Consider the following 18,308-nt stretch of genomic DNA (forward strand, 5'->3'; position numbering starts at 1 on the left):
TCTGATGTGGCATAAACTTCTTTGCCAGCTCTTTGCATCTCCTCGCCACCATCACCAACACCGCCCCCCTCCAAAACACCTCTAATACTTCTGCATTTTCTAACAAAATTGACATGCTTACAATCCGTCCACCTTCTTGTGGGCAAGCATGTTATAATTACATGCAAATAACAGCAAACACATCCATATAATGGGCCAGATTTTGCTGTAGCAGGGCATTCAATAGCATCTGTCATTAGTTAAACTTGCACCTGCATCTGTCAGCTCAAATGTTTTGCCCACAAAGTTACTGAAATTGCGAGCTGATAACGGCACAGCAAGAGAAACCGATCACCTGAGACCTGAGTGAACAGGGCAATTAACAGTATCACCTTTCACCAATAAAATTTAAGGATTGACAAACAGCAGAAGGACGGAGGAGAGTGAATTTAAAAAAAGGCGAATTCAATACCAATTCGGGTACAGAAAAAGAAAGAAAAGGGGAAAAAAAGATTGGAATGAGAGGGAGTGGAAGAGGAGAAGATTCCACAATTACTGTAGTCAAGTTTCAGTGCCAGAAAGGCTGATTGGTAGTAATTAATAATTATCCTGTCATTAAAAGGGTACATGCAATACTAATTACTAGTCCTAAATATCTGCAGCAGGTTTAGTTCATATTTGCTGTGCAAACACAACTACATGATATTCAACGGTTTCCAAAGATGAGGCAGACAGCTTCCTGAAAATTGTATTTTGCTAACTGCAGAGTGGCACAATTCGGGCAACAACTTTTGGATATTCGTGTATCACTGCGCATTTGCTCTGCCAATTGATGCATCATTTAAGCATAAATAATGGTGAACACTAATAGCCTCACCTTTATTTAACAGCAAAACCTGGTCCAACGCATTTCTTGTAGCCTATACCTTTAGCTGTACTGGGTACAAGGAGTGCCTGCTTATCCTGGCATCCAGAATTGCAGTGTTCAGTGGAGAGATTATTTACATTTTAACAGTCCAGTGTGCCCATACAACTGGTTGCAGAGCAATTGATTGCACAAAGGTGCATCTTAATTTTGTATGACTATATTTTATTTTAGGTTCTTGAGGCAGTACTGAGGCCACCTGTGGCAGGACTTTTGAGGCCCTTCCACAGCCTAGTAGAGGCCAGGGACCCTAACAGAATTATTAAGTACATTTGATCCTCTGCAGTCAGCTGGGGTCAGGGGTGTATTTCTGCCCTGTCATATATCCTTGGCTCCAACAGCCAATTGGAAGGCTAGACCTCAATATTTAGGGTCCACATAATGAATGACTATTTGGCAATGTGCAACCTGTTGCTGGTACCAGCGCAGCTGAATCCCAGCATGACTCATTATCTTCAGCAGAGGAGGGGTAAAGGGAGGAATTTGGAGAAGGGAAGGTGAAGAATGTGTTGGAACTTGTAGCAGGGAGGCAGCATCACCTGCAATCTTTATTTTTGACTTTCCACATGCTGTGATTTTCCAGACCCTCTTGGCATTGCTCTCATTTTTCAGTCTCGGTTGTACTGGCTTTTGACAATCCTCCAGCTTATTGTTTTGGCAGTACCTCTTTCATGAGAGCAACAAATAGCCCACTGCAGCCTCTTGCTGCATTTCAGGGATCTGAGGAGTGCTGAATGCCGCTGAATAGGTCACACTGTCGTAGATATCAGTCCCCCATATTTAAGAGGATACAAGTATTGTGAAGGTGGGACTCGTACACTGGATTTTCTGATTCTTTTCAAAAAGTCATGTAATTAAATTATTTGGGTAGATTTTCACATTGTCTATAATTCAAATTATGCATAGTTGAGTTAATTCCATTTAAGTTTCTGGAATGAAAATTTCCTTAAATGCAATTCATTACCTTTCTTGCAAGTTTGTGTCCTGCTATTCAGTAAGAATTGAAGAATTACATATTTCTGCAAGAAATCTGTTGTGTTCCGAGTTTGGAAGTATAGAATGTTTTTAAAGTGTAAGTACATGGAATAGTTATTTACAAGTTTTACACCACTTAAGGGGGAAAACAGCAGGCTCTGAATCTTTGTTCTGTTTGGACATGGTATGAAATGCTACTGCTTTTTCTTTAATCAACGTCATTGTTACTTTTCTGGATCCAGTTATTGGAAGATTTGAGTTTTTATTTTTGAAAATATATTCTGATTTTTCTCAAATGCATTTTCCTGTTTTTACTATTATTTGATATAAAACATGCACTTCACAACATTTAGTAACCTTTATGAAAATGACAGGGCATCCAAAAGCCCAAACTGATACACTTATACAAACTAGTTCTTTAAATACTTCAATGTTGAGTAGATATGTTGGATTCAGCCACCATAAAGTAATTCAGTATTTCACACAATTGGCCTCTTCAGTGTTTTTAATAGAATTTGCCTTGCTCATGATGGTGCGGATGAGGTTTTTTTGTGCCCTACAGTTTTAACATCAAAATCAGGTTTTGGTTTTGACAATTTAACAGTATCAACAAAATAGATTTTAAATACAACGTGCTTCTGATGTATCAGAGTATGAATGCCACAGGATCAGGGAATGACTGGCTTAGCAAAGCTACATTTTTGCTTGAGGAGAGGAAAATACTGTTGCTCCCTTACACAGTGTGGAGTGGCGAGTGTCTGATCCATTGATCGCTCTGTTCAGCAAGTCAAGCAGATTGATGAGGATTACAGATGTTGTTCTGTTCAGTTGAGATAATGAATGAGACGTTATAGTTTGTAAATTCAGCATGTACCATGCAGATCATAAATATATCATTTTCAAGTATGTGTAGAAACAATGCTTTTGACACTCTAATGAAACACTCTGAGTAGTATTAAGGGGACAGAAGGAGTGCTGAGTGTATTGCAGGACTGAACATAGCTCTCATCTCTGGGCAAGGGGAGCATTCTTGTATGTTTAGCTAAAATTTCATTTCATTAGAAGTTCGTTATTCCATTAGCTTGACAAGAAAGAGACTAGACTGCAGGCTTATTTATCATTTCTTTTATTAGTACCAGTAGATCTCCATGGCATTGCTGATTATATCAGAGGCAGTGGGAGTGTTTATATGATTTTAGGGATACCTCAAGGGTCACAATGCTCAAATCAAATTCCAATTTTATTAAATAGTGTGTGTATATCATTGTCTCTTACCAATTCTAAAGCTGATAATACACGACGAGATGGTACACAAGCTGTCCCAGATGGAGAGAACTCTGGTCTTAACTGAATTTGATAGGGTGGAGTATTGGGCTTTGACAGAATTGGGGTGGGGGCCCTGAAGTTTGGCAGCTCTGTGGTAGGGTTTGATCTAGCATCACTGGAGGGGGACACTGAGATTTGGCACAAGGGGATGACAACGACTTGGCTTTTAATACATAATCAACAAATGCCTGCAGCATGTGGCCTTGTTTCTTAAACCTCTGAATACCTACTTTGTAATAAAACCTAAAATTGAAAGTAACTGTTTTCAAATCCTATCTTTGTGGAAAATGGGTTAAAAAAAAAATCTGTGATAATCAAATAGTTTTGTTGTTCTAAAACCGAGGGAGAAGCATTGTATCATTTGGCTAACTTAAATGCTATTGACATATCCTTGTAAATTATGTGCTATGCATGTGGTCAGACCAGATTTGCCATTAGCTTTAGAGTTACTGTTCTGGGTAAAAAATAGCAAGTTCCAAGTCCAGGCTTTTGGGAGAGATTGAGGTCTTCAAGGAAAAAAAAAGATATTAAAGCCACAAAACAATTCATTGTTAACATATGTATGAATGAGAGGAGATCTAATTGAGGTATATAAGATGACTAAGGAGATTGACAAAGTGGACGTAGAGAGGATGCTTCCTCTTGTGGGGCAATCTAGAAAGTGAGGTCATAGTTTTAGGATAAGGGGTAGCAGATTTAAAACCGAGATGAGGAGAAATTACTTCTCAGAGGGTTGTGAGTCTCTGAATTCACTACCCCAGAGTGCAGTGGATACATTGAGTAAATTTGAGGAGGAGATAGACTGATTTTTAATGGGTTGAAGGGTTTTGGAGAATGGGCAGGAAAGTGGAGTTGAGGCCGAGATTAAATCAGCCATGATCGTATTGAGAATGGCGGAGCAGGCTCGAGGGGCTGAATTGCCTAATCCTGCTCCTAGTTTTTATGTATTAACACATTTAATTATGTTATTGTGGAGTGTGTACTTTGTGGATTTTTAAAAACAAATTGTTTGAAACCTTATTTTGGACATCAGAAATTTCAGTTATGGGGCAAGTGGCAGAAAATTATCCTCAAAGCATTTTGAATGGCTTGGTTCATTAAACTAGAACAGTGAAATGTTAATATAGTTTTCCCATAATACAATTTTTTCATAAATCCTTACATTACAGGATCTCGTTATAAATGTTTACATTGTAATATTGGCACAAGGGTTACAAAAAGAAACATCTGTGAATAGGAAATGTTTGCAATTTACAACATGTTTAATATATTATTTGACCTTCCATGTTGCACACATGAGTCAATACCTTCAAGTGAAACAGGATTAGAGGGTGGGGGATAATTATACCAGGGCATGAAGATACAATTTGGTCCCCTTTTTAAAGTTATACACTGTCTCTATTTTTATTTACTACCTAAATATTATTCATCATTAAGTAGCAAAACTTGTAGAAATTTGTGAAGTAGAATTGATTGTACCTTGGGGGTTTATCTGTAGTACAGGCTGAAGAACTGGAACGTGCAAGGCTGAGGCTCTACAGTGACACTACATAGAAGTTACAATACAGAAACAAGCCAGTCAGCCTAAATGCGTCAGTATTTATCCTCCATGAAAGCAAATAGTCCTAATGACATTTACCCACCCTGTTCCCATTTCCCACCATCCACTTTACTTCATTGACCCACCCAACCTAACCTGAAATGTCATATTTTCTGCCTTGGCCATTAACTCTGGAAGTGAATTTCACAGCTCTCTGGGAGGGTAATTACAGTATAAGAAGTTTACTTGGGCATTTTCCATTATAATTGTGCACATAGAAATTTATAATGGAAAAGAATCGATATAAAAATGTGATAACAGGAAATGGGCACAGACATAAGAATTTTAATATGTTGTAGAAAGACTTGTAGAAGAAGAAATAGATTTTTTAAAAACACATTGCATTGTTTCTAGGGAAGAAACTAACCACTATTTTACTTTTCTTGCCATTTCAGAAATTGCCAACAGATGAATGTTTCTTCCATGAAAGATTGGAGCCAAATAACTACAATACATATCGTTCAAAGAAATATGAAAATTGGTATGTTGCTCTCAAAAGAACTGGACAGTACAAACCCGGACCAAAAACTGGACCAGGACAGAAAGCAATTCTGTTTCTGCCGATGTCTGCAAAGTGCTCATAGTCATCTGCTTCCAGCCTTTTCCTTTTTATTTAAAAAAAAAAGTGACTATTTCACAAACACAAAATTGACACAACTGTTTTATTGCTGTGAAAGGCACCAATATACACAGTTTCTTGTCGCCATGTTCTCAAGTTGTTTTGATGGTTTTACAAACTGCAGTAAATCAGCTGTGCAATATCACGCTATACAAAATGTGATTTTAGTAAAACGTCATCACATCATTGTTCAAATCACAGAGTTAAACACCAATTTAAAAATGTCCTGTATATAACCTAATATACTGGTTTATGTGGTAAATCATTAATAGTTAATTTTATCTAACAACTGTATAATACAATTATTTTGATTTAGACATACAGTTGATGCTGTGATACAGTATTTACTTATCAAGTGAGGCAAAGGGTTACATACACTAAAGCCCCTGTCGAATTTTACATTTGATTCCCTGAACCTATTTGATCTGGCAGTAGGTGCATGAATAGAATCAAAAATGGAGATGTTTCAAGTTCTCTACTGTCAGATTAAAATATTTCCTTTTTATATAAACTTCAATAATTAATTGGTTCTTTGTTTCATGTGGTATGTGCAGAGTTCTAAATATTTAACCTGCAGGATATATCAACAACTGTCTAAAAGGTGTGGGGAAAATGTTCTTATGTTCAGTTTGGGGATGCAGTTTTACTTTCCTTTGAGTTACTAGCAAAGTTTTCATTTGCGTTTAACTTTGAGGACTACAAAATATACCTGGGCTTTTCTGAATTGTTAGTTGGAATGAGAGGGAGAGAACAAACAAAAGTAACATGGATAATATGTGTTGAGTAAAACTAATAAACCCTATAGGATTATTTGCTTTTTGTTACAGAAATTGAACATACAACACTGTAACTGTGCTTTAATAAAGATTGTTAGAGTGAAGGGAGCATCATATAACTAACACATATCCTGGACTGTGTTCGTGATACTGTAACAATTTCAAAATTCAACCATCACACAAAATGCAGCATTGATTAGCAACCAAAAATAGCTGCAAAATCACAAGTACAGGTTCTAATGAACATCTCTCTGTTACACACATTTGCAGTTCATTTTCTTCCTCCCAAACTCCCCTCCCCTTCCAACCCGCATGTTATAGTGCGACTGAGGTGAATCTGCTGAGGTGTTTACTTTTATCTATTCTCCCTACCTCTTGTGTCATCAATATTCAGACATGCTGCATAATTGTCCCCCAAATTAATTTCGTATGGAAGGTGGTATAGATCGAATTCATAGTTTGTCATAACTTGACGTCCATTTACTAATAGCACTATATTCAAAGCAGTCAATGTGCAAGTTAACCTGATGTGTGAAGCCATTGTCTTCAGCCCTGCCACAAACGCTGTTCCTAGCCACTGTTTCTATCCCCCTCACTGGCCACTATCTGAGCCTGAACCAGACTGTTTCCAACCTTGGCACCCTGTTTGACCCTGACTCTGAGCTGAGCCACTGACCACATTTCCTCCCATCACCAAGACTGACTAATCCACCTCCATAATATTGCCGCTGTACTTATAACCTTTCACATTTCTAATATTTGCCAGTTCTGAAGAAGGGTCACTGACCTGAAACGTTAACTCTGCTTCTCTCTCCACAGATGCTGCCAGACCTGCTGAGTATTTCCAGAATTTCTTGTTTTTATTCGATTTCCAGCATCTGCAGTATTTTGCTTTTATTCCATAATATTGCCTGTTGCCATCCCTGCATCAGATCATCTGCTACTGAAACTCTTATCCAGGCTTTTGTTGCTTCCAGACAACTATTCTAACATTGGCCTAGTCGACCTCCCATCTTACACATTTTTTAAAACCAAGCTCATCCAAAACTCTGCTGCCTGTACCCTACCTCCAATTCCTGTTCAGCCATCATCCTTTGTCTCACAGACATATATTGCCTCCCAGTCCAGCAGCGCTGAGAGTTTTAAATTCTCTTCCTTGTGTTCAAATCCCTCCCTATCTACGCCCCTCTCCATCTCTGTAACATCCTCCAACCCCATAACCCTCAGAGATCTCTGCACTCTTCCAATGCTGGCCTCTTGTGCATTACCAGTTTCCTTTGTCCCACCAGTGAGTTGTCTGAACCCTCAGCTCTGGAATTCCTTTCCTAAACCTCTTTGCTTCTCTATATCTCTTTTCCTTTCAAGATGCTTCTTGAAACCTACCTCCTCTTAGGTGGCTTGGTATCAAATTTTGTGTGATTATGCTCGTGAAGCACTTTGGGATGTTTTGCTATGTTAAAAACATTAGATACGTGCAAGTTGTTGATATGGCAACATATTCTGAAGACACTCAATTTGTTAAGTATTTTTTCCTCTGTTTTGTACATTTACAAACTGGGAAGAAGGAGAAAATATGCTGCAACTTCATTTGTAGACACAATTTGAAGAAAGGGAGAAAAAAGTAAACCAACTTTAGCAGTTATGAGGCATTTTGTATGTATCTTTAATTCAAGATTGAAGCTTTTTGGACTATAAACCTGAGGGAATCTATTGTCATTTTTGGAATTGATGTATTTGAGAATCCTGGCCTTTATACATTTGAATAAAAAATGTTGCAAAAACTTACTTCTCAACACTGGACAAAAATAGCATTTTACCCATTGTACATCTCACCAATTATGTAATCTATTAATATTTGATTGGATAGACTAGAATCAATTGAATTCCTGATCTTTATAGCAGCTATTTTTCCTTCATAACCTATTTGATTCCATTCAGTTTCAGATTCTCATATTTCTTTGGTAATTCTTTGTGATAGAGTTTGTAGAGAAGCCCTGTATAAACTGCTGGAAACTCTCTCATATTTATATCAATTTTGTCAAAGCCTTCCTTGTATCCATAGAACAACAGCTTGGCTATCCTGTTGGTTATAAGTGTTGTGTGTTCAGTTCTGGCCAGCTCCTCCAGATCCATCCACTCGCACCGCAGGCATTCTTCTTGGCAAAAATTGATGTCAAACGAGACAGCTTTCAGACGACAAACAATGTACATGTCTGACTTCCCAAAGGCTCCTGGATGGTTATGCTGTTGCCTGATGCTCAGAAGTGATAAAAATTTGGACCTTATTCCAGTCTCTTCAAATACTTCTCGAACAGCTGTTTCTCCTAGAATCAACATCAAGGTTTAATTTTAAACATTTCTGAAAAAGATCTGAAGTGATGAATGCAAATACATACTTTTTGATATTTCATGCATTAACTACAGAAGTGCAGCATTTTGGCACTTACAGATTCAGTGTGAGTAGGGTGCAAGCTACTTCATGACATTTTGTGTGTGCACTTTCCAATACTGATTTTGTTGGTCTAAAATCTGGAGACCCACTTCAATGTCAATGAATTCCTGTCAAAGCCCAACAGAATGCATGTGGCTGCATTTCTGGCTTATGTGATCTCGTTTAACGCTGCAGCATTGAGGCATATGTCGACTTCCTGCATTGGTAGTATTTATTCCCCTTAATAAACTGTATTCAGTTTTAGTTATCAATTACAACCATCACTGGACATAACTGAAAAGAATGTAACCCAGTCTAACTATCATGGTACTGTAAAATAATTACAATTTTAGAACTTCATAAAACTGTACAAATACATGTTTGTGCAATGAGTATTGCAAGCAAATAATTTGCAAATCCCTTTTCTTAAATAGATAATGTTATGGTCTAAAGGAACAGAATATTTCTGCAGTATTCTGAAATGATTGTTCCCGTACATCATGTTTTGAAATGCCTTGTTAATTACTGTCTTCATTAATTCACTGCTTGATTTTTCCTTTTAAATTGTTCCAGATAGGAATGGTTTAACCTTTTGTGTAAATCACCAATTGTTGATTTAGTATATATTTAGATTTTTAAGATATATTAATTTTTTTGTTTGCCTATGTGGGGTGTTATCCATGAGGTTGTCTATAGCCGCTTACTGAATCATACTGTTCTTGTCTGCCAAGAATAGCAGGAAATCAAGTTTATCTGTTTTTTAATTTAAATTAGTATAGCAAATGCATATTGGGGGTGGCAGATTACAGAAATTAAAATACTTGTGTCAAAGCTGGTGATAGTTGAGATGTGGCCGGTGGGCATTCTGTCACTAATTCTCTATAAAGTGTCACTCCCTGACACACTGTATGCCATATTAACATGTTGATGAGACAATACTGTAATTTAAACAAAAAGGAAAGTAATTTTGTCTAAGTCCCTGTTTTGGGAAATTGAAGATTACTTTAAAGTGAGCAGAAAAGGTTAAGCAGCTGTTTAACCTGAGTTACTGGCAATAAAGGGGAGGGCAAGATTTATTTTGGAACATAGTTGATTAATACATAATTACACATAATGCACCAAAAATTTTGTTTAACTTATGAGGATGTCAGTGAAAACCAGTTGCTGTGAAGACATACAAATGCAAATAAAACAAGTAAATATCCCAACAGTAGAGATACATACTTTGTCAATTACATTTTATTCTATTTGAGCATTCCTTCATGTTTCGTTTTTTCATGTTCAGATCAGCAATAATCTCTCTGCTGTTCTGTTTAATTTTTATTGTATTTCTTGAAGTGCACTGCACGAATGTTTCCTGGCCCCTCAATAGTTAGTTCACAGGAGACCGATTTGGTTAAGCTAACCCTTTAAGAAACAAAACCCTTTTCGCAAAGAATTTAATTCTAGTCCTGAACTTTACTGTCTCAGCACAATGAAGTCCTAACTGAACTACAAAGAACTTTGTGGATCCCACTAGCAACAGCATACTGGCCTCTGCTGAACAGTACCAGCATAAATCCCTTGCCAATGTGAATATTTATTTTAACATACAAACGTAAATCTGTAAAACAGGTTTAGCTTGATAATATAGCATACACACTGAGCGTTTATGCCCAAATTATTTAAAAGCATTTTCAGGCATTAAAGAAACTGAACTGTTGGAATAATTAGGCTGTGTGAACAAATTTCAGAATTATCCAATGCATTCTTCATGCAACAGTACACTGATGAGGAATCCACCATACCTTTCAGTAAGAATTGAGAGCAGTAATTCTTTTTCATTCAGTTTTTTTAGTTATGAAATTTCTGAACAGCTTTTATTTCAACCAGTTAATGTAACATTTCAAAATTATGATATCCTGAAAACACAAGTATTTTCAAACTGACAGATTGGTGCAAGGGAAAAAATGCTCCAGAAAATATATTACATTATGGCCAAAAAGCAAACCGACAACAATGGAAGATGAGCAAATATAAATGCATTTTATTTTTCAAGTCATCCTACAATACAATGGTCCATTTCGATGTCAAATGTATGCATGAACATCCACTAGTAACATTTGTTTGATAAGATAGTTTTATAATTTGAATTTATAAAAGATATTTAAAAATCGTGATTTAAAATTGACATTTAAATTAGTGATGAACTATTCCAATGGAAAAATATTTAACAACGAGACTTGGATTTGTACCCTTTAGAGTGCCTCCAAGCATTGAATGATTTGTATCAGCAAAATGCGTCTTTCCTCAATATATAGCACTCAACTAAGCCAGGTTTATGAGCTGAAGAAACTTTAATTTGATATTTTAGCAACATCGTAACATTGTTTTGCTTTTCATTTTAAAAAATTTAGTTTTAGTAAACCAAGAATCAAATGCTTTTTTAAATTGACATTTCAAACAGTGTTGTAAAACCACAAGTAAAGTTTGAGAACCAAAGTCAGTTAACTCCAAAGCAACCCAAAATTATTCAGAATGGAAATAAAAGTATATTTGAGAATATTTGTAGTTCTTGCTCTAATATATTTCAAGTACAGGAGGACAGTGGGATGGTATTACAGTTGTTGACTTAACACATTCAAAGCTGCTTTATTTAGATGTACTTACCAATATCTTCACCTAGATTGGAGAGACCTCCTGGAAACTTCCAAGCATTTTTTGTCTTTTTAAAAGAAATAAAAGTGCAAGTCACTAAGTAAACTGTTATAAATGTGATACAATATTGCTCACTACATTTTAAAAGCACGTTTAAAAACAAAAACACTTTTATAATGTTTTCTGTTGGTTTTAAATTAAATAAAGCAGCTACAATTGGGCCTTTGTGGCATCCATTTTTTTAAAGTATGTTAAATGATGCAAGTGATTCATTCTACTGATGCTCTAGGAACAAATGGAATAGATGTGTTGAGATTGTAAAAAAAGGAAGCCTGTTTCCTTTTTAAAAACAAAATGACAATGCTGCTAGTTCTTAAATGAGTAGGGAGAATAGAGAAGTTGATTTTTAAAAAATCAAGCTGCTATGTTTAGGAAACTTGTACAGGCTGCAGCAAGGTTGTATTCATACTGATGCATTATTATATTACTTATAACATTTAATAGTGGCCTTATTGAAGTGTGTTGATGTATTTGAAACCTGTTTAACGTACTCTAAATGGAAGTTTGTATTATGTAGTACTGTACTGTACTGCGCTGGTTTAAAAGTTTGTCCGTATTATCTGGTCTGTCTAAATCGATAAAAATATTTTGTATTTGAATGTCTATCAAATGAAAATATTAAAACTGTTTAAGATAACTGTGGATTGTAAACATTTGTGTAAAGTCTCCCCATCAAAAAACATTAAAATAATTAAATGTTTGCACATTTTTTCCATCAATCCAATGCAATGTAGTATTATAATCTGTAGTGATAAATATGAAGAAAAGTTAATTGGAATACATTTTTGTTCAAGGTACCAGCCAATGGTGGTCTGTAAAATACCTGCATTTTACCATTATCAAAATATTTTTCATGCTTCAGAGCCATTCTGAGGAGGAACTGCCTGCATTGAGAAGTGCTCTATTCATTTTTATATGGGTCACAATGTTTTTGAATGTTTGCGTTCTCCTGGGGTTCACTCCTGTAAGCAGATCTCACCAACCAGAGTATGCCTTGGCCTGTGCAATAGATGGGCAAATGTAGTGAGTGCCAAGGGTCAAACTGAAATCCTCATCACTGAATTTCGGTTATTCATATATTGACTTGACTAAATCACATGCTGCAATGTGATCATTTAGACATTGACCCCTGGAAAAGTAAAGACTCTACTAGATTGGTTTATTGCAACTAAATGAACAGTATTAAATACAAATAAATTGACAGTTATCAGATACTTCACTCTCCTCCCAATCAAAAACAACAAAGACTCATCCCCTCCTATTTCTCAACTACGTACTGCCCTTCGGTGATATCCTCTGAAAACACTTGTCAGTTTCCATATGTATGCTGACAACAACCAGTTCCACCTCACCATCATCACCTCATGATGCTGCTAGACAGAACAACACTTCTGATTCTGCACTTACTAGCAACACAAGCCACCTTTTGTTCACAGGAACACCTTGCAGATGTGCCAGTTTGTTTAGTGTATCACAGTTTAAAATCTGCGTATTAACTAACTGTACTTAATAATCCTGTGGATTTTGTGACCAGCAAGGAAAAATGCACTAAATAATGCTTAAGTTTTGTTATAAGGGCACATGTTTGCATTTGCCTAGGAGCTAATACTCCGCTTCCCGAGCCTGGGGAAAATGATGTTCATCCGGTATGCTGCATAAGTTGTTGGAAGCACATTTAAGATCCTTTGAGTACTTTAATATTTTGGGTTTTTTATCTTTGCCAAATTTTTCCCTCCATAAATGTTAGCCAGAAAATTCCTCGGAGCTGCGTCCCTGCTATTTAGTGGTGTAAATAGAGTTTCCGCTGTCCTTCAAGTGAAGTCCACCAAAGGAGTGGGCACAGCTCCGACGAATTTCCTGGCCAGTGACTCCCAGTTTAATGATACTAGTCATCTAAATACTGATATCAAATACAAAGGATATCCCCGCCCCTAGGCAAGCTGTTCCAGTACAGCTACAACACACACATCTACCCAGCAATGTGGAAAATTGTCCAGGTATGTCCTGTACACCCAAAGCAGGACATAACCAACAGAGCCAATTACTGTCCCATCAGTCTACTTTCAATCGTCAGTAAAGCAATCGAAGGTGTTGTTGACAGTAAGCGGCACTTGCTTAGCACTAACCTGCTCAGTGCCACTCGGTTCTTGGGTTCTGCCAGGACCATTCAGCTCCTGACCTTATTACAGCCTTGGTTCAAACATGGACAAAAGAGCTGAACCCAAGAGGTGAGGTGAGAGTGACTGCCCTTGATGTCAAGGCAGCATTTGACCGAGTATGGCATCAAGCAAACCTGGAGTTAATGGGAATTGGGGAAAACTCTCCACTGGTGCAAAGGAAGATGGTTGTGGTTGTTGATGGTCAATCATCTAAGCTCCAGGCTATCATTGCAGGAGTTCCTCAGGGTAGTGCCCTAGGCCCAACCATCTTCAACTGCTTCATCAATGACCTTCCTTCAATCATAAGGTCAAAAATGGGGATGTTCACAAATGATTGCACAATGTTCAGTACCATTCACTATTCCTCAGATAGTGAAGCAGCAAGACCTGGACACTATCCAGGCTTGGACTGATAAGTGGCAAGTAACATTAGTGCCACACAAGTGCCAGGCAATGACTATCGCAAACAAGAGAGAATCTAACAATATTTCCTTGACATTCAATGGCATTATCATCGTTGAATCCCCCACTATCAACATCCTGAAGGATTACTATTGACCAGAAACTGAGCTGGAGTAGCCACATAAATACCATGGCTACAAGAGCAGGTCAGAGGCTAGGAATCCTGTAGTGAGGAATTCACCTCCTGACTCCCCAAAGTCTGTCCACCATCTATAAGACATAAGATGCACTGGGCTCCCCACCATAGAGAATGGGGATGTTTTTGGAGCCTCCAGTCAGTTGTTTAATTGTCCACTTACCATTCACGACTGGATGTGACAGGACTGCAACGCTTTGCTCTGATCTGTTGGTTCTGGGATCGCTAAGCTCTGTCTATAGCATTTTGCTTCTGCTGTTTAGCACGCATCTAGTCCTGCGTTGTAGGGTTGATCCCCTGGCTTAATGGTAATGGTAGAGTGAGGGGTATGCCGAGCCACAAGGTTCCAGATTGTGGTTGAATACAATTCTGCTGCTGATGATGGCCCACTGTGCCTCATGGATGCCCAGTTTTGAGCTACTGGATCTGTTCTGAGTCGATCCCATTTAGCATGGTGGAAATGTCCTCAGTGTGAAGATGGGACATCGTCTTCACAAGAACTGTGCGGTGATCACTCCTATCAATAAGGTCATGGGTAGATGCATCTGTGACAGGTAGATTTGTGAGGATGAGGTCAAGTAGGTTGTTCCCTCTTGTTGGTTCTCTCACCACCTGCCACAGGTCCTGTCTGGCAGATAGGTCCTTCAGGATTCGGCTAGCTCGGTCAGTAGTGGTGCTACTGAGCCACTCTTGGTGATGGATGTTGAAGTGCCCCACCTGGAATACATTCTGTGCCCTTGTTACCCTCTGTGCTTTTTCCAAGTGGTGTTCACCATGGAGGAGCACTGATCAGCTGAGGTAGGACAGTCGGTGGTAATCAGCAGGAGGTTTCCTTTCCCTGTTTGACCTGATGCAATGAGATCAGAGTCAATGTTGAGGACTCCCAGGGCTGCTCCCTCCCGATAGTATATCACTGTGCCCCCATCTCTGGTCGGTCTGTCCTGCCAGTGGCACAGGACAGATCCTGGAATGTTGATGGAGGAGTTTGGGACATTGGCCATAAGGTTTGATTCAGTGCGTATAGCTATGTCAGGTTGTTGCTTGACTAGTCTGTGGGACAGCTTTCCCAATTTTAGCACAAGTCTCCAGATGTTAGTGAGAAGGTATTTGCAGTGTTGACTGGTCATTTCTAGAACCTAGGTGGATGCCAAGTGGTCAGTCCGGTTATATTCTTACTTGACTTTTCTGTAGTGGTTTGATACAATTGAATGGCTTGCTAGGCTGTATCAGAGGACTGTTAAGAGTCAATCACATTGCTGTGGGTCTGGAGTCACATGTAGGCTAGAGTGGGTAAGAGCAGCAGCATTGAAGGACATTAGTGAATCAGCTGGATTTTTATCAACAATCCAGTAGTTTCATGATCATTATGAATGAGTCTAGCATTTTATTCCATATTTATTAATTAATTGAATTTAAATTACCCCAGCTGCCATGGTGGAATTTGAATCATGTCTCTGCAGCATTAGTCAGGGCCTCTGGATTACTAGTCTAGTAACATGAGGACTATGCTACCGTCCCCCTATTCAGTTCAGTTATGTGGAGAGATTGGAGAAGCTGGGATTGTTTTCCGTAGAACAGAGAAAGTTAAGGGGAAAACTAATGGAGTTTTTTTTTCAATTATGAGGGGTTTTGATAGGGTAAGTAGGGAAAAACTATAGCATAAGGATGTAAAGGGTTAATACTGAAGATAGTGAGAGCCCGTCCCACAGCAGATCTAGTTAAGGGACTGCAACGTACTCAGGTGCTGCTCCGTAACCACAGACGACACGGACATCAGTGAGAAAGCCCTGCAGCCTCTTAGAGCGCACCACAGAAGCGTGGGGACCTGCATCGGTACATCCAGATCCAGTGATCAGGTCTGAGTTTCAGCGCCAAGTGACGGTCTAGGATCATGTGAGAGATTTGAATGGAGGCCAGTAACGGTTAACGGCACAATGGGTCAAAGTTAGGGGTAGAGAAGTCAATCTCAGGCGAAGAGATGACTCGGGGGTCGAGTGGAGTCGGCAGCTATTGCTCAGCCAGACCACGGACAGAAAGCACGGGAAATCCCCAAAAGACCATGAAAACCTCCATTCAAGCCTGCAAGATTTTAAAACAAAAAGGAGCACCCTAAAAAGCCTTACTAAAGTGAAAAAAGTAATATGGATTCAAAATTCGGAATGCCTGAAAGTTTTCAAGATCTAGAAGGACCCAATCAGGTTCAAAATTGGTCTATTTGGAGGAAGAAGTTCCTAAGGTTTCTGATTGCTTCCCAACTCCATACATAATCAGAAGTTGAACATCCTTTTACATTCAGTAGGTGCTATTGCGGACAATTTAATTGTGAGGCATGGGGTAAACAAGGTATAAATTTGAAGATGTTCTTCAAGCTTTTGATAACTATTTTAATTTTTGCAGCAATAAAATCCTGGAAAAGGCCAATTTTAATAAACGGGTGCAGAAGATAAGCGAATCTGTAGATTCTTATATTCATGATCTATACTGTTTCGCAGAGGGATGCGAATATGGTGAATTAAAGGCAGAACTAATCAGAGTCCGAGTAGTTGTCGCATAGCTGATGAATCTTTGTCAGACCTTTTGCAGTCAAAGGAGGATTTTACAGTTGAAAAGGTCATTCAGATTGTAAAACAGGACCATGAAATTTGCAAACAAAATAGGGCTATTCTGTGGGCTGAAGACAAGCCGTGGGTAAGAAGAAGTCCAGCGATGGTACAGTTTCTGAAGCCAAGGTCTGAGAAACACTTTGTGGTAAAGAAGACACACACAGGTGAGAAGATGCATGACACCAGGAAACCGTGGCAACGCTGTGAAGCCAGGAAGACCCACAGAAGGGAGCCGTGTCCGGCAAATAAATCTGAGCGCTTCAGTGGTAAAAAGACTGGACATTATGGGAAAATGTGCCAGAACAAAACTTCTTCATTTGAGTGCAAAGCAGAAGACTTTAACGCAGAGAGCAGATAATCAAGTGCATCAGTATCCAGAAGATAAAACACCAGGAGATTTCCTAGGAGAAATAAATGACCCAAATCAAGGATTCTGGATGGCAGACATCTATGTAAATTGACACCTTAGGTACTAGTGTTATAGTTCTGTCAGACAAACCTACAACCAGCAGACACATAGCTACATATATAATAAAAACAAGAAATGCTGGAATCACTCAGCAGGTCTGGCAGCAGCTGTGGAAAGAGAAGCAGAGTTAACGTTTCGAGTCAGTGACCCTTCTTCGGAACCCTTGTTTCTTGTTTTTATTTCAGATTTCCAGCATCCGCAGTATTTTGCTTTTATTTTAGTGACACATAGCTACATGGTCCAAGCAGGACAGAACTGAGCGTAAAAGGCAAACTGCAAGCAACTCTCCAACACAGTGGGAGAAAAATCGTGGAGACCTTATATGTCTTGCATAATCAAGAATTTTCCTTAATGAGTACGGAGTAGACCTATATTTCATCAAGACAATTGACAAAATCAAGCAAACGGGTAAAGAATCGCTTCCAAGCAGAATACCCGAAGCTCTTCATGGGGCTCAGAATACTCAAGACGGAGTACAGAATCACACTCAAGGAAGGGGCTAGTCCAGTGTGTATATTTACACTGAGAAAGATACCTCATCCATTATTAAGGCAAGTTCAAGACCAATTGGAAGAGATGACAAGAATGGGCCTTACCTCTCCTGTAACACCATCAACGGAGTAGTGTTCAGCCATGGTTCATGTCCCAAAACAGAATGGAACTCTGCGCATTTGTGTGGATTTAACATAGGTCAACAAAACAGCAGCGGTGAAATTCACCCAATGTCCACAGTTGATGACAGCTTAGCAAAACACTCTCAGAGCACCAGGTTTTGGCAGGTACCCCTAAATGAGACCTCCAGATTACTGACTACATTTTGTCATGGAACTTTTTTTACTCCTCTGTTTAAAACAGTGTCTTTAAGACTCCATCTAAAAAAAGTGTACCTTTAAGGCAGAGAGAGAAGTTTTTTAGATTCTTTGATAACCGTGTGCCACAGCAAGCCTGCTCCTTAGGCAACAGGAGAGAAGCCACATTATGTAAATGTATCAATTTAACTGTGTAGGGACTGGCTGAAACCAGTCAGAACTGGAACCCAACAAAGTGTGCTTACTAAAAAGAAGCTGTCTATATCTCAGCAGAAAAATCTACATTGAGCTCAGACTCAGGAACAAAAAGCCCTGGAAAGAACATTTTCATTGTTGGAGGTA

General features: G+C 38.6%; 2 protein-coding genes across 3 annotated transcripts in view; one reads left to right on the forward strand and one right to left on the reverse strand.

The window, feature by feature from the left end:
• Window positions 1-11,992, forward strand: part of fgf2 (fibroblast growth factor 2) — a 144,631-nt gene extending 132,639 nt beyond the window's left edge. The window contains exon 3 of the mRNA XM_068042624.1: window positions 5,201-11,992. Coding sequence (XP_067898725.1) covers window positions 5,201-5,389 — 189 coding nt within the window. The 3' untranslated portion in view covers window positions 5,390-11,992. The remainder of the gene's footprint in view (window positions 1-5,200) is intronic.
• nudt6 (nudix (nucleoside diphosphate linked moiety X)-type motif 6) overlaps window positions 5,440-18,308 on the reverse strand; it is a 156,232-nt gene continuing 143,363 nt past the window's right edge. For both annotated transcript variants that reach the window (XM_068042610.1, XM_068042601.1), the window contains 2 exons: window positions 11,281-11,335; window positions 5,440-8,524 (listed from right to left, as the gene is read on the reverse strand). In XM_068042610.1, the coding sequence (XP_067898711.1) occupies window positions 8,121-8,524; window positions 11,281-11,335 (459 nt within the window). In that variant the 3' untranslated portion in view covers window positions 5,440-8,120. The remainder of the gene's footprint in view (window positions 8,525-11,280; window positions 11,336-18,308) is intronic.

The sequence above is a fragment of the Heterodontus francisci genome, chromosome 1 (assembly GCF_036365525.1).
Source record: "Heterodontus francisci isolate sHetFra1 chromosome 1, sHetFra1.hap1, whole genome shotgun sequence".
Lineage (NCBI taxonomy): Eukaryota > Metazoa > Chordata > Chondrichthyes > Heterodontiformes > Heterodontidae > Heterodontus > Heterodontus francisci.